The sequence below is a fragment of the Gopherus evgoodei genome, chromosome 3, assembly GCF_007399415.2.
Source record: "Gopherus evgoodei ecotype Sinaloan lineage chromosome 3, rGopEvg1_v1.p, whole genome shotgun sequence".
Lineage (NCBI taxonomy): Eukaryota > Metazoa > Chordata > Testudines > Testudinidae > Gopherus > Gopherus evgoodei.
In genome coordinates this window covers 221,184,539-221,208,265 of record NC_044324.1, presented here as the reverse complement: position 1 = coordinate 221,208,265, position 23,727 = coordinate 221,184,539, and the positions used below count along the sequence as shown (strand labels likewise).

The 23,727-nt window shown below is 41.1% G+C and overlaps 2 protein-coding genes across 3 annotated transcripts in view; one reads left to right on the top strand and one right to left on the bottom strand.

Moving 5' to 3' along the window:
* The window catches only part of ARHGEF33 (Rho guanine nucleotide exchange factor 33), a 34,821-nt gene extending 33,300 nt beyond the window's left edge, over nt 1-1,521 (top strand). Inside the window, exon 15 of the mRNA XM_030558136.1 lies at nt 723-1,521. Within this exon, the coding sequence (XP_030413996.1) occupies nt 723-860 (138 nt within the window). The 3' untranslated portion in view covers nt 861-1,521. The remainder of the gene's footprint in view (nt 1-722) is intronic.
* Nucleotides 1,522-10,567: 9,046 nt separating this feature from the next.
* The window catches only part of SOS1 (SOS Ras/Rac guanine nucleotide exchange factor 1), a 95,139-nt gene continuing 81,979 nt past the window's right edge, over nt 10,568-23,727 (bottom strand). For both annotated transcript variants that reach the window (XM_030558132.1, XM_030558133.1), the window contains 3 exons: nt 23,365-23,629; nt 20,192-20,310; nt 10,568-16,039 (listed from right to left, as the gene is read on the bottom strand). In XM_030558132.1, coding sequence (XP_030413992.1) covers nt 15,545-16,039; nt 20,192-20,310; nt 23,365-23,629 — 879 coding nt within the window. In that variant the 3' untranslated portion in view covers nt 10,568-15,544. The remainder of the gene's footprint in view (nt 16,040-20,191; nt 20,311-23,364; nt 23,630-23,727) is intronic.

Here is a 23,727-nt window from a genome sequence, read left to right as displayed (position 1 = left end):
GTGGGTGCACATACAGCGAGTGGCAAAGCCAGTGGCACCATCCGCCCTCCCCCAGAGGCGCCCTCCGTCCAACACGGTGAGCATGCCCAAAGCAGGATCCACTGGTGGAGGGTGCCACTGCCCTGCATCACTTTGCCCCATGGTTGGTGAAGGGATTCTGAATCCTCGCAGATGAAAAGCTGGAGTGCTGGTAACAAGGACGTTGTTCAGCTCTCTGACGTGGCTTAAAACAGTCACGCTGTATAAGGTTTATTTTTACCCCCTCAATTATTCTTCCTTGGTTTCCCTGGCTTTACAGACCCCACATTAACTGCTGTGCAGAGGCATCACTACTGCAGAAGTCTGAGCGATGGAGCAGGCTAACCCACACAGACAAATGCAGAGTGGAATAAGGTGCAAATTTTTAACCATGAGGGTAATTAACTACTGGAACAACTTACCAAGGGCTGTGGTAGAGTCTCCCTCACTGGCCATTTTAAAATCAGAGTGGATGCTTTTGCTAATAGATATGCTGTAGTTCAAACAGGAATTAATGTAGGGAAGTTCTATGGCCTGTATTATACAGGAGTTAAAACTAGATGAGCACAATAGTCCTTTCTGGCCTTGGAATCTATGAAACCAGACTCCTCAACATGACCTGGCTGTCAGGTTCCTCCGTTTCCTCCACTGTGGAGAGAAGGGTGAGGTTGTAAATTCTGGTTAAACCATCTTTTCCATTTTAGGAGCTACATGCAGAAGACAACATCAGGTTCTGCCAGAAGGATGACAACGAACAAACATCCTTCAGCGAGCACAACCCGCAGCAGGAACCCAAAGGGGGCTTCCGCAGCTCCTTCCGCAAGCTCTTCAAAAAGAAATGAGCAGTCCAGCAGGAGGTGGGCAGTGATCTAACTGCTACAGCTCTTCCCCTGAGCCCTGAGATTGCAGACAGAAAGCAATCCAGGGCTCTAACTTCCAGGTCCATGGCCAACACAATAGAAAAGAGGGGGGGACTCACAACAGCATCTTGCTCTCCCTAAAACAGCGGAAGGGTGCACGGTGGATCGAAACGGAGATTGTTAGGGGTGGGGCAAATTGATTTGGTGACAATAGGAACCCACTGAGCCTTCACCCAAAACCTAACTCAGCTTTCCATCAACTCCCACTCTCAAATCATTTTTCTCTGCCCTGCCACATTCCTTTGAGGCCCCAAAGTGGAAGTGCACGTGGGAGAGGCTGCACTTGTAGGTTTTCAGCCTGACTGGAAGCGGGAAGAACTTGGCTGAACAGGATTCCCAGCTTGATATTGCAGGGCTGAGAGGTTCTGATCAGCGATGAGCTTCGGATGGACCCTGGCTTTTTGAACTTCACCATCCCTGGCAGCTCTGCTGTAACTTTCATTTTGCATGATTCCCTCTGATCGTTTCAGTGCTGTAGGAACAGTTGCTCTTGCTGCCATGTTCGTATGATATATTTGTATTTTGGCAACCCTTAGTGATCATGGCCCCATTATGCAAGGCACTTGGTCACATATGCAGTTTACATATCCCCTTTTATTTTTTATTTTTTTGCTATAGAAAAAACTCAGCCTGGGGCCTACAACTCACTGTGTCTGTACAGCACCTGGCACAATGGGGTCATGATCTTGGCTGAGGCTTCCAATGCTGCTATGGTGAATAATCATGACTGTATGAAAGCTCTGTACCTTCCCTGGCCTATGCAGTATCTTCTGAATTAACCTGGAATCAGTTAGTTCCATGCATCACCAGTTACAAGTGTTTCCTGAGGTGTAAGGATAGTTTTTTTGTTTTTTTTTCCCATAACAAAGCCATGATTTCCCCCCTGCTCACGCCATGGCAAACCCTTAGCCTCAAAAATGAGAGCGACACAAAGTTACCTTAAAAGGAAAAAAAGGAACAGAAGGAAATCTGTGCCCTTCCTGAGTGCTGTACGTACTGAACCATGGCAGCAAGAGCAGTTGTTTATGTAGGGCTGTAACTCTGGAGGCAGAGTGTTTATGGATTTGTGTTACTCTAGCGCCTCGAATGCCACCTGGGATTGGACCTCGTTGTGCTCGGCCCTGTACCGAGTCAGAGACAGCCCCCGCCCCAACAAGCTTACAAACTAAACAGGAGCAACAGACGGTAAAGGAAAGGTATAGAACGTATGAGTAAAGTGCCCAGCCCCCAGAACCATAAGGCTGCATGGATCTCTTGCCGTTTCCCTGGGTCCTTACACTGGAGATGAGATTGACTAGTATATCAGAATCCTCCTATCAAAATTATAAATGGGGCCCTGGACCTAAAAGGTGGCCTGGCCTGGCCCGTTCCACTGCCACCTTGGGATTGGGCCCCACTGTATGGCTGGTGCGTCTGAATTGTGACAAGGTTGAAATCTGGCTACAGGAAAAGAAAGGATGACCCCTCAGAGAGACAAACCTGCTGAGTTCTTCTCAGCTTTCCCTCTATTAGTAGAATAACAGTTATTTATTTGTAGTGCAATAGCACAAAGGAACCCTCGTCATAGACCAGGACCCAACTGTGCTTGGGGCTGTACAAACACAGAACAAAGACACAGATTGTAAACTGTTGGGGGACATGCCAAGTATGAGAGAAGACTCAGACAGGAGAACACGAACAGTGCAACAGTCCAGGTCAGCATGATCAGCAGTGCTGTCTGCATACCTGCTGCCTAATGGAATCAAGCTGTTTGTAGACACTGAGGAGGACAATGAGGTCGCTTTGTGGCTGTCTATGGGGAGCTCCTCCCCAGGGCGAGGGGCAGCATGGCAGAAAGCACTGAGGGGCTTGTTTGAAAATGCAGCAAGTGGGCAATGGAGGCTGGCATCATGGGCCGATCGCAGGCGGGAGTTGACATCTCAACAGCAAATGAGAGATGAGAGGTAGGTGGGGATAAGCTTTGAAAGTGAAGACAAGTAGCTTATGTGTGATACATGAGAGAAGGGGGAGCCTATGAAGGGATGCAAAGGGAGGGGTGTGTGGATAAAGTGACGGGCTAGGACACTGATCTTCGCAGCAACATTCAGGGTGGTTATGAACGGGACAAGATGACATTAGTCAAGGACAGAGGAAAGGATGTTGCATTAATGAAGATGTGAGATTAGAACTTGGATGAGTTCTAGCTGTGTGGATGGACAGGAAAGGCCGTATCTTAAGAGATGTTGTGCAGCAGGAATCTGCAAGATTTAGACATAGCCTGGGTGTGAGGATTTAGAGAGAGCTGAGTTCAAGATGACACCCTATTGCAGGCCTGAATATCAGGCAAGATGGTGGTGTTGTCCACAGTGATTGAGAAAGGAAGTAGGAAAGAGGGTTTTCAGGGGGAAATTAGAAGTTCTGTTTTAGCCAAGTTTAGCTTGAGCTGGTGGCTACACATCTGTGAGATGTCATCAGAGAGACTGGACCAGATTTTAGTTTGGACAGAAGGAGGCAGTGTAAAGGAGAGAGGTAGATCTGAGAGTCATTGGCACAGAGATGATGGTTGTGTGTTTGGATGGCATTATCCAGCAAAAGCTGTAGAGGGAGAAGAGAAGGGGGCCAAGGACAGAGCCCTTTGGAACACAGGGCCGGATTAATGAGATTGGAGGGCAGGAGCTAATGTTTTTTGGAGGCCTCTCAGTATTAACGAGAGAAAAAAGTACCAGCTTATGACAATCAACACGTCACATATGATACTGAATAAACATGAAAAGATAATCAGAGACAATGAACTGGTTATATATTTCCTGGATAAACATAAAAACATAAATCATTGAGTCAAATGAAAATGTTGCTCGTTCAAACTGACATCTGGTGAGCTTTACGAGCTGCACATTCAGTTATTGTATCCTCAGATGACACTGTGCACAGTAAATCTCATTCAATTGACATGATAGAAAGAGCATTAAGCTTCACTTCTACTGTAGTCGACCAAAGATTTTTTTTTTGATCAAGGCAAGCTTAGAGAACAATTGCTCTGCTTCAGTTGGCAATGGCTGCAATCAAATACAGTCTCAGCACAATGAAGATGGTCAGCATATAAAAATGTGATGATTCCAGTAGCACTCTTATCTTGCATGTCACATTATCTTATAAATGCTGAAAAACAGAACATTTCAGCAAAAGGACCAGGCTCTAGATCATTCGGGTAAGCGTTGAGCATTGCCTGAGTGCATGTTTGCATCTCTTCTTCACTTCGTACTTGTTCAAGAAAAATAAGGAAGCCAAATTTTGCAGGTAGTTCAGCATAACATTCGCTTCTTTTTTAGTTTCCAACTTAGTTTATTGAGGATAACATAAAAACATTCAACCGCCTATTTCCTTCTTTCTTGTAATGTCACTTTCACCATCTGGAAATTTTTATTTTACAGTACATTTGTATTCCATAAGACTTATCATGTCCCAATTTTTTGCTTGCGTCTCAAAAATGGTCAAAACTGAGACTGTAAGCTTGTGACAAACTCTTGCAAGGAAGTCAGCGAATGAACAGCAGCAAGATCCAGATCTGGCTTTTGAAGCTTTACACTCTTTTGTCAAAGCTTGCTAGTATCACAGTCTATAAGATATTCATAACTGCACTCAGCTCATTTCCTTGGACAACTACTGTGCCTCTCTTCCAGTTTTACTGTTTTCCTTGGCATTGTCTGTTGTTTCTTTCAAACAACGTTGAATGCCTTCATAATCTACTACAATTGTTTTACAAGATTCAGCATGACAGGACCATCTTGACTTCAAAATGGTTTTTAGGGCAAAAAGAGTTCTCTGCTCACACCTGATAGCATTGTTGCACAGAAGCTGCCATTTCCTGGGTGATGCTGCATTAAAAAAAAACAACAACTTTCTGAACAAAACTGAAAAAGTTTATGGCTTTCAGGCAAGAATCAATGCTGCAAGTTCCAACTAAGTTCACAAAATGAGCTGTGCATGGCACATACACAGCTAGTGGGCTTAGTTTTTGATCTGATCTTTTAATTTTGAAGACCATCGTACATGCCAGACACAGTAAGAACATAAGAACCACCACACTGGGTCAGACCACGGGTCCATCTAGCTCAATATCCTCCTGTCTTCCGACAGTGGCCAATGCCAGATGTTACTTGTGTTATCGGATGACTGACCTCTGCAATTTTCAATAGCAATATTGTTTATGTCCAATAAAAATATCGCTGCCTGGAGGAGCGAATTGACGGTGTGGCTTTCAATTGGTATAAACCCAATGAAATGCTCACACACAGCACCACGTGAGCAGTATTGTAAAATGACAGATAACAGATTAACATGAGTGATGTCCAGACTTTAATGTATTGCCAAAGAGAAGTGTTTCACCTGTTTGATTTCGCTGACAATGAATTCTAAAACCTTATGTTTCATTACCTCAATGAATTCATCACAGATTGGTTTGGACAGCTAGGATGGGTGAACTTTCCCTTTGTTTCCATAGTGTTTCACGTGCTCACTTAGAAATAGGTCAATTTTAGTGATGCTTTAAGAATACCTAGATCATTTCTGTTCTGAGGAGAGTTGGTAACTTCCTCCCTTTCTCTAAATATGAATCATGTTCAGCGAGAAGCTTAACTATCACAATACACCTTAAAACGTCTTCCCAGGAAGCAGTTTGTGCTAGAAGCAACTGTACCATCTCCCTGTCCAGCCGATGCTTGCTTTGTGAACATACTAGCCATTGTGATGTTCCACACTGTTTTCTTGAGAACAAAACCTCTCCTCTTGCTTCTTTCCATTTGGAAATGCCTGGGGTCGTCGGATGATTAAAAGAGTTTGCATGTGAAACAGAATAGTGCTCCTGTGGATTTACAATACTTCAACCAATTCCTCTGATAACACTCATTTTACACTGCATTGGTGCACTATACTTCATACATCGGGAGGGGGTCCTACTGCTCACAATCCCCACCCATCTGACAGAGTTCCTTCTGATCCCATCACTCCATGAGTCTTGCTCTTGCAAGTAACAGGAAGGATTGCTGAATGTAAAATTTCAGATTATCCTGGAAATCACCATGTTGAAAAGAAAAAGTAGTTTCTCAGGCGCCTGAGAAAAATAATTTAAATTAATTGAAAGAAATAGGAAAGGAGAGAACTCTGCATCTTGCAGCTATTGGAAGTGTGACACTGATGTTTCAGTTTGTGGAAAAGGTCCTGTAATACAAAATGTTGAAACTGCCAAACAGAAATCAAAACACAAAAGCTGTTACAAAAAGTCTAAACATTCCAAGTGTTTTCAAAAGTTTATGGCCCACCCTTGACAGAGTTACTGCAGCAGAACTCACCAAACATTTCATGTGGTCAAGCACCACCACTCTTATCTAAGTGTGGATTGCACAGCAGAAGTGAATAGAACTATTTTCAAGGAGTTAAAAATTGCTAAAAGAACTACATTTGTTATCTGATGACCACTGACTCCTCCAGCAAAGGTTCCATGAAATGCTCCCCGCTTGTTTTAAGGTATTTCCATTGTATTACTGGTATTAAATATTGTTTCTTAGATTTTTAACAAAGACTGTCATGGAACGTCCTAAGCATTCGCTACTAATACAGGCAATAGGATTGATGACTTCAAACTAAAATGATCGAACAAGTCAGCAGACAGGGAGACAATGTGTGTTAAATATTCTAAATGTGTTTTCCAAAACTGAAAGAGAGCAACAGTGATCTTCTTGCTGCCATGTGTTTAGTTTATGTCAACACAAGATTTGCAATGACCAAATGCAACATTGCTGTAGAAAACCTAGTTTAAACGTTTACAGCCATTTTAGCATTTGCTCATGGAGAGTTCAATAACTGGCAGTTTTGCGAATTTGCTGGGATAGAACACAGTAAAAGTCTATGTTATGTTATGTAGTCACACCTTGGCTGTCCTTGTACCTGCTACTGACTGACTGGCGGTGTGTTAGAATGGGCTTGCAAGTTACTTTCTATCTTTGGGGGAAGATGAAACCCCTAAAGTAATCTGGGATAGTTTTGGAGACGAAGGAGGCAAGAATGAAATTGCTGAATTGTACTGTTTCTTCTTGAGTCAGGCTCTAAAATAATTCGGACAGTAGTGAAGCTCTGGAGTCAAACCCATTCACACTAACTTCATTGTTTGAACTGATGTCCACAAGAAACGAGAATGCAGTATAAATGACAAATTATATGGTTACTTTCTGAACTCCAAACTGAAGAATCTCAATGAAAGTTAATGAAGGAATTGTGTGAAACAGATTTTCTGCTTTTTTAATCGCTGAGCTCAAAAGCATTTACGAAACAGTTATGACTTCACTGAAAATGATGTGCACAAGAAACTGTCTGTCTTATCATTGCCAAAAGTTCTCTTTTGAAGCGTTTACAGAAGCTGTTGAAGATTGCAAAACTGATAGTTATTGACATGGATGAATTATATGCAAAATTGTGTACAATCAAAGTCATGTCATCTCCTAAATTTCAAGACTGTACAAATGCTGATGAGAAAAACCTCAAGCTTTTCAAAATGACGAAGCCAAATAGATGTGGAAACAAAGAATTTGAATAAAATTGGTTCTTACATACTTTCCATTTCATGTAGCAATGCCTACACTGAAAGGGTAGTTTTGTTAATGAATTCCATCTGACAAGATGAGAGTAATTGACTGGACGTGGACACAGTGAAAACCAAACAACAGAGTTACTGCAGTTTTGAAAATGCTGAGTTCAAAAACAAGTTTCCAGTATTCCTCAACAATAAGATGCTATTAGAGTCTGGCATGCAGGGAAAAAAAATACAAGTAGTAGACAATTTAAGGTTCATGCAATACTTTCTATGAAATATTTTTTAATTGAAGGTTTGTCCTCATTTTTAGTTGCAGTAAGAAGGACTTGGCCTCCTTTTTCAGTTCCCTGTGATGGCCACCCTGTGTGTAACACCCCAATGGCAATGTCACCGGGACCTGACACCCTTTTGTTTAGAGATTATGGGTCCAGCTGTGTAGGGAGTGCCTTGATGGGGAGGCACCTTTAGCTGTGTGAGTGGGTGGGGGTGGGTGGGAAGAACATCACACAGTAGAGGAATATTGACCTAGGATTTTAAACTGCATCAGAGATGTAACACAGTGCCATTACCAAGGGATCTGCTGCTTGTGCCTTTAGGTCTCCTGCATGAACAGGCCTTTCCCCTCCATAGTACTAAGCTGCTCTTACATCTCCTGAGAGCACCAAGGAACAGGCACTGGCAGAAACTTGGGAAAGGACGGAGCCCCCATAAAATCTCCTGGGTCAAGAGAGGGGGAGGTACTCACAGAATGGCAAAGCTGACAGATGGGAGCAGCTGAGAGCAACCTGGGAAATGTAGACACTTGTTTCCCTGTAAAATACTTACTGTTTTTAGCTGCTGTTTTAGTGAGCTCAGAAATTAACTAGTGGATGGTACGTTTCTGCTCCTGGATCACTTCTTGTCCCGTTTTGCAGTGTCCTTGGAAATGTCACAGATTCCGCCTGGTATCGGCTCCATGTCTGCAAAATGTAAACAAAATGTGTGAAGGGTGCTCAGCCCTTGGCTTGCTCACCCTGTGTCCACAGGCTAAGGCCCAGCACTTGCTTTGAGACAAGTGTGCTCTAGCCTTGTTTCCTTTCTGTAACAAATAAACTTTGCTTTTAAATAACCCCAAGGACTGGAAAGCACTGCTGGTTTTTGCACTGCCCGCTGGCTATGGGGCACGCTGCCCCAGCCAGAAGCAAACTGACATTAAGAAAGTCAGGAGCAAAAGGGAAGATAAGCCTGCACCCCTAGTCAGAGGGGATGGAGTTGTTGTCTCTTCTTTCTTGGAAAGAAGTTGCCTTGATGCAGTCTGGGCACAGAAGAGCCCAGCACCCACAGGGGCGGAGCTATGGTTGCATAAAATTATTCCCCTCCAACAAAGTGTGTCTCAAACATTCACCCTAAGGGGTTTCCCTCTCAGTGTTCCCATTGCACTAGTGATTCAACACCACCTGATCACCTGCAGGAGGCACCAGAAATGGGGGATCATTTAATTTGGGGCATCAGCACACTGGCTGGCTGGCTGGCTGGCTTTAAGAGAGTCCCATCATCATCTGGCCTTGGGGAACCCAGCAGATAGCGCCTCTTTTGGTCGCTGGCTTTGGTGAGAGTGGCTATAAAGGGGTGTGTGCGAGTCATTAAGTAGTATAGTCCCAGCTAGTATGAAAGATGAGTGTAATTTACAAGCTGAAGGAGTAGCAGGAAAAGGAATTAGCATAAGGCAACATGGCTCCCACAGCAACTAAAAAGGCAGGAATTAGCATAGGGATGCTACATCAATGCATTAGTAGATGGATGGGTTCCACATCACCAAAACCTGAACTGCAAACTCATTCTCAAATCCCTAACACACCCAGGGCCCGTGACCCTCATTACTAAGGGGTAGCCAAGCACTCAGCTGACTGACATGTCCCACATGATTGAAACATACAAATATTCAAGATTGGGATGGCTGAGTGGATTTGCTATAGGATACCAAGCCACTTACCACTTAAAATCCAAACCAAGTCAATCCAACTGAAAACATATAACAGCTGTTCTGCATCCTGTATGTCTGGAGGGGCCAGGCCAGCTCTTCAGTGAACAGTTCACATCCCAACTGGCACCCATGCCAGCGGTTTCACTGGAGAGACAAAAGACTGAATGAACATGGAGTAGTTCGAGCTACAGGTCAGATTTCACCTAGTGCACTGCCAGTGACTACACTATATGTTTGGTGGAGAGTGGATTTTTAATTATTTGAAAGAAGCTTAAAGAGATTCTGCTTTACTTTCTCCTCTTCTTTCAGACTTCAGTGACTGTTCAGTACGTTTTAGAAATATTTTTTAAAATGTCTCTCTCACTCACGCACACACAGTTCAGAGGAAGTCAGTGTCCCATCACTAACTGGAAGTGACTAGAATTTTGCTCCCATGGGCAAGTGATTACGGAATTGCCCATTATAAGTGAGGTTTGTTTTTTTGGTTTGCTTGGTTTTGAATATTGTTGAGTTTTGGTCTCCCCTCTCACCCCCCTGAATGTTTTTCATGAATTGTTGTTATTCAGCAAGTTCTGATGGGTGTGTGTGTGTGTGTGGGGGGGAGTGTACACTTCCTTCCAAGCATATAGTTCTGGTTGTTAGACAAAGGATATTAGACAGAATTGACCAGTGATCCACTCTTATGTAGTTCAACATGGAGACAGATTTAGGCCTTCTCTCTATGAGATTATATAGGCATCCGTGCATTAAATTTCAACAGAGTGAATTTTATCCCCAAGTTATCAGTTCTTTAAAATAGGAAGTTAAAATGGAAAGCTGCAGAATGAGAGAAACGAAATATAATATCAGTCCTGCAATTGCTGCAGTTGTAAAATATTATAAAGGCATTCACTTTGTTTCTCCCACTAAGTGTATTTTGCATGCTTCTCCACTCCTCTGCAAAGTTTCCATCATGGGGCTATCACGTCCTAGTTCTCAAATTACTGAAATGATTACATAAAACTCTGCTGAAGACTGACAAATTAATCTTTCACAATCACTGTGTCAGACTAGTGAGATGTTCATCCTATCTTACATATGCAAAAGTGTACACTTATGGGATATGTAAGGCATTTTTATTTTTAGAACATATCTTTCTAATGCCGAAAAATAACAGCCACTATTAATTTTCACTTTAAATGCAATCTGGATATCATTGCAGACAAAGCATACAAAGAACACCTACAGACATGGTTAGGTACGCAGGTCATAAGACATGCCAGTTAAAGATTACCGCTTTATTCTTACATTTGGGTTGGACTGACATCGCTTTTTGACATTTAAACATTTTAGCAAATAACCATGCCATTAAACAAAGGCAAACACACATATATACCACAACACACAAACTTATCAAAACTTAAAATTTGTACAATTTACTTTGACAAACAGAAACAGGCTTGTTCTCTAGTAAGCGACCCAAACAAATTTGTCCAAAAGAACCTCTCTGTCCACATAATTTACCTGGTTCTGAAAAAAATTACAGATGTTCTTAATAAAAAGGCACATTTGGCAGCTACTAAAACTGGCATGCATCTGGCACAGGACTTCCCCCCTGCCCCTTTCAGTCACCTGGTGCATGACATCATGTTTGTGTGTTACGGAGTCAAATGCAATCTTATTCCTCGTTCACTTGATTTTGCAGCAATTGGCTACTTAATGCACTATTTTTCATTAAAGGCAAAAGAGAAATTTGCTCACAGTTGACAGAAAAATGCACTTTAAGGTATTTAAAAAAAAAAGGAAAATAAGGCATGAAATTTACAAACCAAGTTACAAGTGCTTTTAGCTTTTATAAGTGTATGGGGCCACATGTTTCTTTCCTTAGCTAATAGAGCTAAAACAACTGCAGCCCACATATCAAATACTGTTGAAATAGGGTGTTTAAAGAGAAAAATCTAAGAAGCGGCCCATTTTTTTTCTGCTTTAAAAATGCATTTTTCAGCCAGCCCCTCCCTGTTAGCTGAAAAAGGTATGAATTTTGAGAGGGAAACCAAAGCGTGATTTTTACATACCACAGACCAAGTGCACTGATCACAGCAACAAAGTATTAAGGAACATTGTTACGAAGACAGACATTGATTAGCAAGGGGAGTTTTCCTGGTGGAGTATCTCAATGCACAACTGCTACGAACGCGGAAGGTTGCTTACAAGATTTGCTATGCTAGGATAAGACAATACCAAGAGCAGAAAGAACTCGAATTTCTATTGCCCGGCATTAGATCTGCTACAGGGACTGCGGCAAAGCCGGTTCATTTAAACAGCCCTAGTGGTACCAAAGAAACACTTCCCTGAATACAGGAAAATAGAACCATCTTTCAAAAGAACACTAAGGGCCTGATCCACAGCCTGCTAAAGTCAATGGAAAGACTCCCATTGATTTCCGTAAATTTTGGATAGGGTCCCAACTGAGTAAAAGTGATACTAGAGTTTACTGGTAAGAAAAGCCTGATTTAAGATTCTGCCTGCATAAAAGCAACAAACTATACAATCGACAATTATGATAAACAAAAGCTCGAGAGAGTAAAGGCATAACTGGATTTGTGTTGGGGGCACAGACCTCTCGTTTCTTTTTTAAAAACGATGGTTAAACAAGAATTTAGAAACAATTGCTAGAAAGAACAAGCGAAGTGGTTTCTAGTTTATGGAAGCATTCTCAATGATTTCATGGTATTGATTCTGAAGCAAAGACAAAATTCTCTCCAAAAAGAGAGACTGCAGAATCATGCCTGGGCTGTTGAGTGCCATGACAACAGTAATTCTTTGCCTGACAACCATATGTTAAAATAACTTTTCCTTGCACTTTATTATAAGTTTAACTTGAAATAAAGTTTTCAGCATCTGAAATACTAACATTTACAAACTACTAATGGAGAACTTTTCTTTTTAACACCCAGTTTTCACTTCTGGGGAAAAAAAGATTGGATTTCTTTCTCCTACACTGCTGCACTACACTCTAAATCAGAGATACTTTAGGGAGAGACTTCAAACATTGCTCAAATATTGCACTTTCATGTCTCATTAATGGACTTCGTTCCTCCTATGCCCCCTCCCCACAAACACCCAATGGCTGAAAACCAATACTCTGCACCAGTACAGTTCTGACTTGTGAGCAGCGTCAGACTTTTAATTTGGGCTCGGCAGTAATACAGAAATCCATTTAGCCAGCTGTTGGCTTAAGATGCTTCATCATTCCTTGCTATTATTCAAGATCATTTTATCAATAATCTGGCAATATGACCAATTAAAATGATGCCATTTTCCCTGCCATTTTTCAGGGATATTTGCTTTACCCCCATAATCAGTAATCAATGCAAACTTGTCCAAATGTGAAATTCTTCCATGTTATTTAAAAAAAAAGTTATTTCTTGAAAATACAAATAAAATTTGACAAGTTCTGAGAGGCCAGTGGCTCAGCAGTTGTGTTCAACATTCTCCTCCTAGACACAAGGATTTGAGTTCTGGTACTGGTTTGTCACATTTTGTGGTTCAGGCAGCACATTGTAGGTGTGCCATACACTGGTAAACAGCGGATGATTGAGCAGTGTTGCTGAGCTCCGAGGGAGTTTAATCTAGCCTTTTACATGATCCTCATCACCAGAGTGTCTAATCAACTTCTACGGATTTTTATCCTCAACCGCACTGTAAAGTAGGGAAGTATTAGCAGTATTTTGCAAATGGGGAACGGAGGTACAGAGAATATTAAATGACTTGTCTTAGTGCACACAGGAAGGCTGGGGCTGGGCCAGGAACTAAATGCAGGTCTGTGCCATATAATTGCAGTACCCTATCCACTAGGCCATTCTACCTATCTAGCCTACTTTGGTAATGACAGGGGCCATGGTTTTGAGTGCAGAGGACAGGCAATAGGGTTCTGAACATCTGACTACTATTGGAGAGCTCCTTGGCTTTCTCCTGGAAAGTCAGCAACTTCTAACACATTGCACCAAGGATATTCATTACTCTTGGTTAGATCTGAAGAAATGGGAACTTCACTTACATTTCTTATAGGATAGGATTAAATAAAATACGTATGTAAGAATGTCCTCCTCTGAAGCCGAGTTTATAAATCTTACTTATAAAGGAAAAAGGTACTTTTTTTGTGGAGGAGGGGGCAGAAAAACATGTTTCAAAATAGAAATGTTAAAGATATACACAAATATACAACTGACAAATTCTCAATGTTTGGCTATGACAAAATATGCTGCTTAATGCTGTTGAAATCAAAACACTTTTTGAAATGTAAAGACCAAACTGTAGTATCATGGTGCATATTCCACTACTCTAATGGCATTGTAGAAAGTTACTAAAATAGTAGATTTCCATCATGATTTGCTCTACTGAAACTGTCTCTAATGACACGGTGTTCTGGGTTGCTGAAATGTATTTTGTTTTTATCCAACAGGAAACATGATATAATTTTACTACGACCCATGACTCTTATTAAATAAAGATGAGATACTGCACACTTCACAAACATTATGGTAGAGGAGATTAATAAAGCTTCTTTTCTTCAATAACTGGCATGCATTACTGTCACAGTATTGGTTAGAATCAGAAGAGTAGTACACAGGTTTAGGGATAATCCATGTCATGATATTTCTGCAGGTAAATGTTCTGTCATGTACACTTCTGACATAGTAAAGAGCTACTGTAAAGATTAATAGTTTTTAAGACAAAGTTTGAAATTCTATAACAAACTACAGACATGTCTGGGAAATTTAAAAACATGTACAGTAATTCGCTTTGAGTAACCCAGCTTTGTCATTCTAACTAAACTTTGTTTCACATGCCAAAACCTCACTTTTCTTTAGACTGTTCTTTATTACTAAAATACATACACTGAACTACGAAAAAACATGTACCACAACATGTGCTTTTATCTCCTTATCAGCGTTTTTAACTGGAAAACTGAATTGTACATTTGTCCATGTAATAATTTAACGTATGTCAGCCAAACAAATGTGTATCTTTATTTCAATTAAATTAAAAACAATCTGCAAGCATATTTATGCAACATTCACTATATACACGATTTATGCAAATGCAAGGCAATTCTACGTATGCTGATTAATCTATGGTTAGTAAAACATGACAATAACTATGGAAGATGGCCAGCAAGTGTTCCGTTTCACAAATGACTGTGTTTTCATGGCATGATTAAAGAAGAATAGTTACAAGCCATGAAATGGATTATCGGTAAACCTTAAAAAGAATGTGATATAACCTAGCACAGATTAACAGTCTTCTAAACGTAGCAGAATATTTCAGACAATAGTGCTGTTTTTTAAAATTTTGCTGTCATTTTAATGACATAAGACTTTAATCTGCTCCGTTTAAAGAAAGCAATAATTACCCATTATGCTTCCTGGCAATAATTTCTTTTTCAACTGGCACCATAATATTTAATAAAATAATAATAAAGTACCTCTTTGGTGAAGCCTAGGTACCCACACTATTCACTGTAACAATTTGTAAACAGGACCGCAATACAGTGCTATGCCTTAGTTCTAACATGGTTAGGTACCACAGATCTTCCTCACAGTCCTTTTCATGATTTTAGGAGAGTATTTTAAAGCAGGGAGTAAAGTAAAAAGGAAATTAAGAAGGATATAAAGTTCCCTGTTTGAGATTTTTAAAAAAGTGCATAATGTTTTCATTCTAATAACTGTGTTACTGTATAGAACTGATGGATACAAGACTATATTTTCCATTCCCATACTGGACATTAGAGATCATTACACAAAACACGGTCTCCGCTTATTGGCCAGAAAAGTCCCTTGAGTCAGTTTTCTGGTACAATCAGTTGTCCAATTACTTTAGAACAGCATCCTGCAGACTACAGTAGGAACAGTGAGTTTATCAGTTGATCACGTCTGCTTCTGCAATTCAGTTTCTGTACACTGCATTCCCAACCTAGCATAGTTTTTAATGCATGGAGTATTCATCCAAACTCCTTAGCGCTAGCAGGTTCAGCGCATCTATTGCCAGCAACAGACGTAGTGCCAAGAAAATGCAACTCCCAGCACAAGGTACAATTCAGGAGGAGTGGGCGTTCTCCAGCAAGGGTGGTCCGTCTCGGTGCATCGATGGATGGGTGTGCTCCCGTTTGTAAGTTTTTGGAGGAAGCTTTGGGATATGTTGAGAAGTGCTTTGTCGTGGGGGGACAGGTGGCCCCTCAACAGAATGGAGGTCCACGTCCTGTGGTATCAAAGAAGGGGATGGCAGATGCCTCCGTGCTACATGTGGAGAAGGTGTCTGAGGGGGTGGGGGAGTAAATGGAGAGGGACTGTTTGGAAAAAAGGTATTGCCAAGTTCACTTTTTCTACCTAAGGGCGGTGGCTGGAGATGTAGTGGTGAACTAGAGAAAACATCAGGAGTTCGCACAGGTTCTCGTGGTGGTAATACAGGAGGGCTTTCAGGAGGATCAGATATGGAGGTCCGCTCTGGCACGGAGTATCTTGGTGAATAGACTTTTGATGTTGGTTGTCGAGGAGGAATTGCTGGTGGACTGTCCAGATGTGCAGAAGTAATCTGAAGTATACAAACATTTAATTTAAGGGTTATCATCTGTATTATGATAGCCTCAACACCTCAATCACCATCAGGGCCCTGGTTGTGCTACATGTTACATGAATATGTTCAAAGACTAAGCCCCTGCCTCAAAACACTAGACACAGCCAACAAGTGTTAAGCAATTGGAGGGGGCAGGGGAGAGAGGACCCAGGCTGAGAGAGAATGAAGATACATGGCGGTGGGGGACAGGGAAGGAAGTACTAGAGGCTGCAGGAGGCACAGTGGTCTGTGCTGCAGTTTCTAAGCTAATACCAGCTCAGCTGGGGCACCTCTTGTAGCAAGAGGCCCAGGAATGAGTAAAATGCAAAGGCATGTACCCTCTAGAGAATGAGAGGGAAGAGAGGCAGATACTGTTTCACAGGAAAGGGAATGAATGATGTTTTGTCCTGAAGAAAGAATAAAGGGTGGGATCTTCAAAATTACCTAAGTGACTCAGTTGTATGCGTCTCACTGACGGCCAGCCAAACTCTAGCATACTGTATGCCATTGCCAGCTAAGGGCATTATAGAATACGGTATGACCACAATCAGAAAGGCTAAGGCACAAAATAGATTACATCTAGCAAGGGACAGAAAAGGCAATGAGAAGAGGTTCTTTAAAAACATCAGGGGCAAAAGAAAAAGAAAAAGGAAAGCACAGGTCCTCTGCTTAGCAGGAGAGGAGAACTAATAACTGATGGTATCAAGAAAGTTGAGGTGTTTTATGGTTATTTTGCTTCAGTCATCCCTAAAAGGGTTAATGGTGACCAGATACTCAACACAATTAATATTGACAACAAGAGGGAAGGAATGCAAGTCAAAAGAGGGAAAGAACAGGTTAAGTAATCTCCCTAGGGAATCTGTTTCCTGGCAGTTAGGAAGTTTTTCCTAATGTCCAACCCAAACCCCCTTCGCTGCAATTTAAATCCATTGCTTCTTGTCCTGTCCTTAGTGGTTAAGGAGAACAATTTATCACCCTCTTTGTTGTCACAATCTTTTATGTACTTGAAGACTATCATTTCCCTCCCCTTTCTTATCTCCAGACAAAAGAAACCAATTTTTTTCAATCTTTCCTTGTAGGTCATGTTTTCTAGACCTTTAATAATTTTTGTTGCTCTTCTCTGGACTGTCACGATTTTGTCCACATCTTTCCTGAAGTGTGGTGCCCAGGACTGGACACAATATTCTACATGAGGCCTTGTCAGTGCCGAATAAAGAGGAAGAATTACTTCTCATGTTTTGCTTACAATATTCCTGCTAATGCATCCCAGAATGTTTGCTTTTTTTGCAACAGTGTTACACAGTTGACCCATATTTAGTTTGTGATCTACTATAACACCCAGATCCTTTTCTGCAGTACTCCTTCCTAGGCAGTCATTTCCCATTTTGTATTTGTCCAACTGATTATTCCTTCTTAAGCGTAGTACTTTGCATTCATCCATATTGAATTTCATCCTATTTAATTCAGACCATTTTTCCAGTTTATCAAGATCCTTTTGAATTTTAATCCTGTCCTCCAAAGGACTTGCAACTCATCCCAGCTTGGTATTGTCCACAAACTTTATGAGTGTACTCTCTATGCTACCATCCAAATCATGAATCATTTATGAAGATACTGACTAGAACTGGACCCAGGACAGATCCCTGTCGGACCTCACTTGATATGCCCTTTCAGCATGATTATGAACCATTAAGGTCCCTTCCAGTTCTAGGAGATTTATATATCTCCAATTATTAATTAATTAATTAATTAATAACCACTCTGAATAGTTTTCCAGCCAGTTGCGCACCCACCTTATCGTAGGTCCGCCTAGGCTATATTTCCTCTAGTTTGTTTATGAAAAGGTCATGTGAGACAGCATCAAACGCCTTACTAAAGTCGAGATATAGCCCATCTACTGCTTCCCCCATCCACAAGGGTTGTTACCCTATCAAAGAAGGATATTAGGTTGTTGTTTTTGAAAAGTTCAGGTTGACTGTTACTTATTACCTCATTTTCTTCTAGTGCTTACAAATAGAATGTTTGATTATCTGCTCCACTATATTTCTGAGTACTGAAGTTAAGCTGACAGGTCTTACCTGGGGTATCCTTATTTCCCTTTTTATAGATAGGTACTATATTTTGCCCTTTTTTAGTCCTCAGGTCTCTCTCCCATCCTCGATGAGTTCTCAAAGTTAATCACTAATGGCTCAGAGATCTCTTCAGCCAGTTCCTTAAGTATTCTAGGGTGTATTTCATCAGGCCCCACTGACTTGAAGACATCTAACTTGTCTAAGTAATTTTTAATTTGTTCTTTTCCTATTTTAACCTCAGATCCCACCTCATTTACACCGGTGTTCACTATGTTAGTCATCTGATCATGGCTAACTTTTCTGGTGAAAACTGAAACAAAAAAGGCATTTAACACTTAGGCCATTGCTACGTTTTTCATTATTGTCTTTCACTCCTCATTTAGTAATGGGCCTACACTGACTTTGGTCTTCCTCTTGCTTCCCATACATTTGTAAAATGTTTCTTGTTACCATATATATCCCTAGATAGTTTAATCTAATTTTGCGCCTTAGCCTTTGTAATTTTGTCTTTACACGCACTTGTGTTTTTTCATATTCATCCTTTGTAATTTGACCTAGTTTCTACTTCTTGTAGGACTCTTTAAACTTTCAGATCGTTGAAGATCTCTTGGTTAGCCAGGATGATTTCTTACCATACTTCCTATCTTTCCTGTGCATTGGGATAGTTTGCTCTTGTACCCTTAATGATCTCTTTAAAAACCAGTCAACACCCCTGATCTCTTTTTTCCCCGCTGACTTGTTTCCCACAGGCTCTTACCTACCAATTGTCTGAGTTTGCTAAAGTCTGCCTTCTTGAAGTCCACTGTGTTTATTCTGCTCTTGTCCCTCCCACCATTCCTTAGAATCATAAACGATATAATTTCATGATCACTTTTCATCATCAGATTCTCAACTAGTTCCTCTGTTTGTCAGAATCAAATCTAGAACAGCTTTTCCCCTAGTCGCTTTCTCCACCTTCTGTAATAAAAAGTTGTGTCCAATGCATCTAAGAACTTTTTTGATAATCTGTGCCCTACAGTATTATCTTCCCAACAGATGTCTGGGTAGTTGAAGCTCCCTATCACCACCAAGTCTTGTGTTTTAGATGATTTTGTTAGTTTTTTTAAAAAAAAGTCTCATCTATCTCTTCTTCCTGGTTAGGTTAGATGTAAGGTTTACTTGGTCATGCCTCAACACAAAGGGCTGGACTGGATGATTTCTCGAGGTTCATTCCAGCCCTATATTTATTTTTATGATTCTATGATCCTATGCCACTGACAGCCAACAGGACTACAGAATATTGTATGCTGCCAACAGCCAAGAGGACAGTACAATATCGGTCACCACTGAAAGCCAATGGGACTTGGGCTCTTATATCACTTCAGTGGTTTTGATAATTTCACCCTAATTTTCTAAGGCCCTGAATAATCTCACACTTAAGTCAAAAGAGCTTTGTCAATGCCTCCAACAAGTGCAGGATCAGGTCCCAAATGAAGACCAATGGCCAGACAAGCATATACAGTAAGAGGAAAGAGGAGAGATCGAGTATGAAGGCAAGCAAGAAATGGCAACCGGCAGAGGAAACATTACACAAGATGTCATTAGGTTAGTACGTTTTATTTCATCTTTTAGGGAAGATTGTAGGGTTTAAGACTTCTCACATTGCTGCTATTTTTTAGCACTTTACTTCCCATATCCTCCTTTTGGACTATCTTCCTGGACAAGGAGGTTTACATGAAACCTCAAGTGATCCCAGCCAATGCCAGGATAGGAGTAAAGAAGCTCAGGGCAGGAGAATAAGAAACATTGCTAACCCTAAATTTAGACTGTTTTGCTACTATTGTAATTAGTTTTAAGCCTGGGGCAGATGAGAAGATGTTGCACAGAGCTGTCACTGTGCAGGTGTGAGGCATATGGCTCCTTATTCTTACCCATTTAATTGAACTAACAAGGTATGACTCTTTAAAAGTTATTTTCTCCTTTACCCTAACCCTCACTTTTCAGGCATTGGCTTATGTGTGAGGTCTGATTTGGGCATTTCATCTGAATGCAATACGTATTGGGCCCACACATTTCTCACCTTTGATGGTGATGATTCTGCTGGGGCAGACTCTGGTCGTCTCCGTGGAGGAACAGGAGGAGGACCAGAAGTTTCATCAGAGATTTTGGTAAAGCTTATGGACGACACAGATGCAGATCCTGATGGATATTTAAAAAACAAAAACCTTCAACATGATGTACTTTATCTGCTCTTTACTCATCTGATTGCCTTTAATGACCACTTAATTAGCAACAATTTGCTTTTACTGAAATACAAATGCAAGGGAGATAATTCAGCATACCATCATCATGTCTTTGTCTTGCTCATGAAAGAACAGCTGTAAAGTATGGAGATACTTCAGTTTCACACAAGGAAGCTACCTATGAAATATATATTTTATGGGACGCAGCGTGACCCAGTGGACAGGACGGCCCAGCAGATAGGGCACTGGAACAGAGCTGAGGAGATCTGGGTTCTATTCCCAGCTCTGACATTGGCCTGCTGAATGGCTTTTGCTGTGGGCAAGTCACTTCACCTCCCTGTGCTCCTGGTATATTAATCTGAAAATGGGGCTGGTGATATTTATCTCCTTTGTAAAGCATTCTGAGGTATACTGATGAGAACTGCTCTAAAACTAGGTATTAATTATTATTATTATTATTAGTGCACTACAGAATGAGTAACCCTCTTTACCTGGTAGCGAATGAAGTGAGAGGGGGAAACTGATGTATTTGTATGTCTAGGAATAACTGATGGATTTGGTGGAGGGGGGAATTGTGTGCAATTATTCTTCAATTTCATGCAAACTTTATGTTTTTTAACTCTACATTTTTCTTGAAAACATTTAGGCAGGTCTGGAGGCATAATACTTCTAAGCTCTTATCTAGTGCAGTGGTTCTCAACCTTTCCAGACTACTGTACCCTTTTCAGGAGTCTGATTTGTCTTGCATATACCCCAAATTTCACCTCCAGTTAAATATGACTTGCTTACAAAATCAGACATCAAAATACAAATGTGTCACAGCAAATTATTACTGAAAAATTATTTACTTTTTCATCCTGTCTGTATGAAATTTTAGCTTGTTTTGACTTTGCTAGTGCTTTTTATGTAGCCTGTTATAAAACTAGGCAAATATCTAGATGAGTTGATGTACCTCCTGGAAGACCTCAGTGGTACACGTATCCTTGGTTGAGAATCACTGACCTATTGCTTTTCATCAGCAGATCTCAAAGTGCTTTACAATGAAGGTCAGTATCATTATACCCATTTCGCGTGTATAGGGAAACTGAGGCATAGGGAGGTGAAGTGACTTGCCCAAGGTCACCCCAGCAAATCTGTGGCCGAGCTGGGAATAGAAATCAGATCTTCCAAGTCCCAGTCCAGTGCTCTATCCACTACACCGCCTCCCTATGAAATAGGCAGAAGAGGTAAATTAATTTTTATCTTCATTGTTCAACAACAGACTACCAGTCAGCCTGTGTATCAATTGCAAAACCCTGACGCTGAATTCACCACAAACTTTCCATCTTGGCCATAATTTTTTTAAATGGAAGTTTAGATTCTGGAGCACAATTCTGCATCAAGGAGTGGTTTGACAGCAAATTCTATTGCTGCAGCATCATGGAATACGTGGGGCCCTGGACATGTCCCTTTCCACATTCTGCTCTGGCAGAATCTGGAAGGGAACATAGACTCATAGACTCTAGGACTGGAAGGGACCTCGAGAGGTCATCGAGTCCAGTCCCCTGCCCTCATGGCAGGACCAAATACTGTCTAGACCATCCCTAATAGACATTTATCTAACCTACTCTTAAATATCTCCAGAGATGGAGATTCCACAACTTCCCTAGGCAATCTATTCCGGTGTTTAACTACCCTGACAGTTAGGAACTTTTTCCTAATGTCCAACCTAAATCTCCCTTGCTGCAGTTTAAGCCCATTGCTTCTTGTTCTATCATTGGAGGCTAAGGTGAACAAATTTTCTCCCTCCTCCTGATGACACCCTTTTAGATACCTGAAAACTGCTATCATGTCCCCTCTCAGTCTTCTCTTTTCCAAACTAAACAAACCCAATTCCTTCAGCCTTCCTTCATAGGTCATGTTCTCAAGATCTTTAATCATTCTTGTTGCTCTTCTCTGGACCCTCTCCAATTTCTCCACATCTTTCTTGAAATGCGGTGCCCAGAACTGGACACAATACTCCAGTTGAGGCCTAACCAGTGCAGAGTAAAGCGGAAGAATGACTTCTCGTGTCTTGTTTACAACACACCTGTTAATGCATCCCAGAATCACGTTTGCTTTTTTTGCAACAGTATCACACTGTTGACTCATATTAAGCTTGTGGTCTACTATGACTCCTAGATCTCTTTCTGCCATACTCCTTCCTAGACAGTCTCTTCCCATTCTGTATGTGTGAAACTGATTGTTCCTTCCTAAGTGGAGCACTTTGCATTTATCTTTATTGAACTTCATCCTGTTTACCTCAGACCATTTCTCCAATTTGTCCAGATCATTTTGAATTTTGACCCTGTCCTCCAAAGCAGTTGCAATCCCTCCCAGTTTGGTATCATCCGCAAACTTAATAAGCGTACTTTCTATGCCAACATCTAAATCGTTGATGAAGATATTGAACAGAGCCGGTCCCAAAACAGACCCCTGCGGAACCCCACTTGTTATACCTTTCCAGCAGGATTGGGAGCCATTAATAACTACTCTCTGAGTACGGTTATCCAGCCAGTTATGCACCCACCTTATAGTAGCCCCATCTAAATTGTACTTTCCTAGTTTATCTATAAGAATATCATGCGAGACTGTATCAAATGCCTCACTAAAGTCTAGGAATATCACATCCACCGCTTCTCCCTTATCCACAAGGCTCGTTATCCTATCAAAGAATGCTATCAGATTAGTTTGACACGATTTGTTCTTTACAAATCCATGCTGGCTATTCCCTATCACCTTACCACCATGGAATGATGTGCAAGCGAGATTCCTAACCTAGCCCATCTCTCACTTGACAATAAACTTAAAGATAATCGTAATCTAAGTAAAAATGCACTGAAACTCTCTGCCATTGTGCAAGGAGGCAAGAACATCTGCAGATAGATTATTTTGGTCCTTCAAATTTATTATATCAGTTTACATCATAAAATAGGACAAACATCTGTGACTGTCTTAATTATTTAAATGCATTCCTAGCTTTAGCACCTACTTGAATGAAAAGGACTTGAAGGATCTGAATCAAAGACGCTGCAGACATCTGTAGTACTGGAAGTAGCAGAGGCAGGGGGTGGTGTCAATGGCGTTCGTGGAGAATTTGGTGCAGATGCTGTACTTTCTGACTCACTCTCAGGGATGCGACTGTAACTAATTTTTCTTGGCTCCTGTTGCAGCGGTGTAGGGTGTCTCATGGTACCTGGCCTTGGGTTTGATGGACGAACACCCGGAGATTTGAGGGAATAGTTGTATTTTTTTGGCTGCAGTGATACCAAATATCAATATTGTGCAGTTAAAAACCTTGCAGTGAATTGAAAGTATACATTTTAAAAATCAAATTACCTTCATCTCCATCACA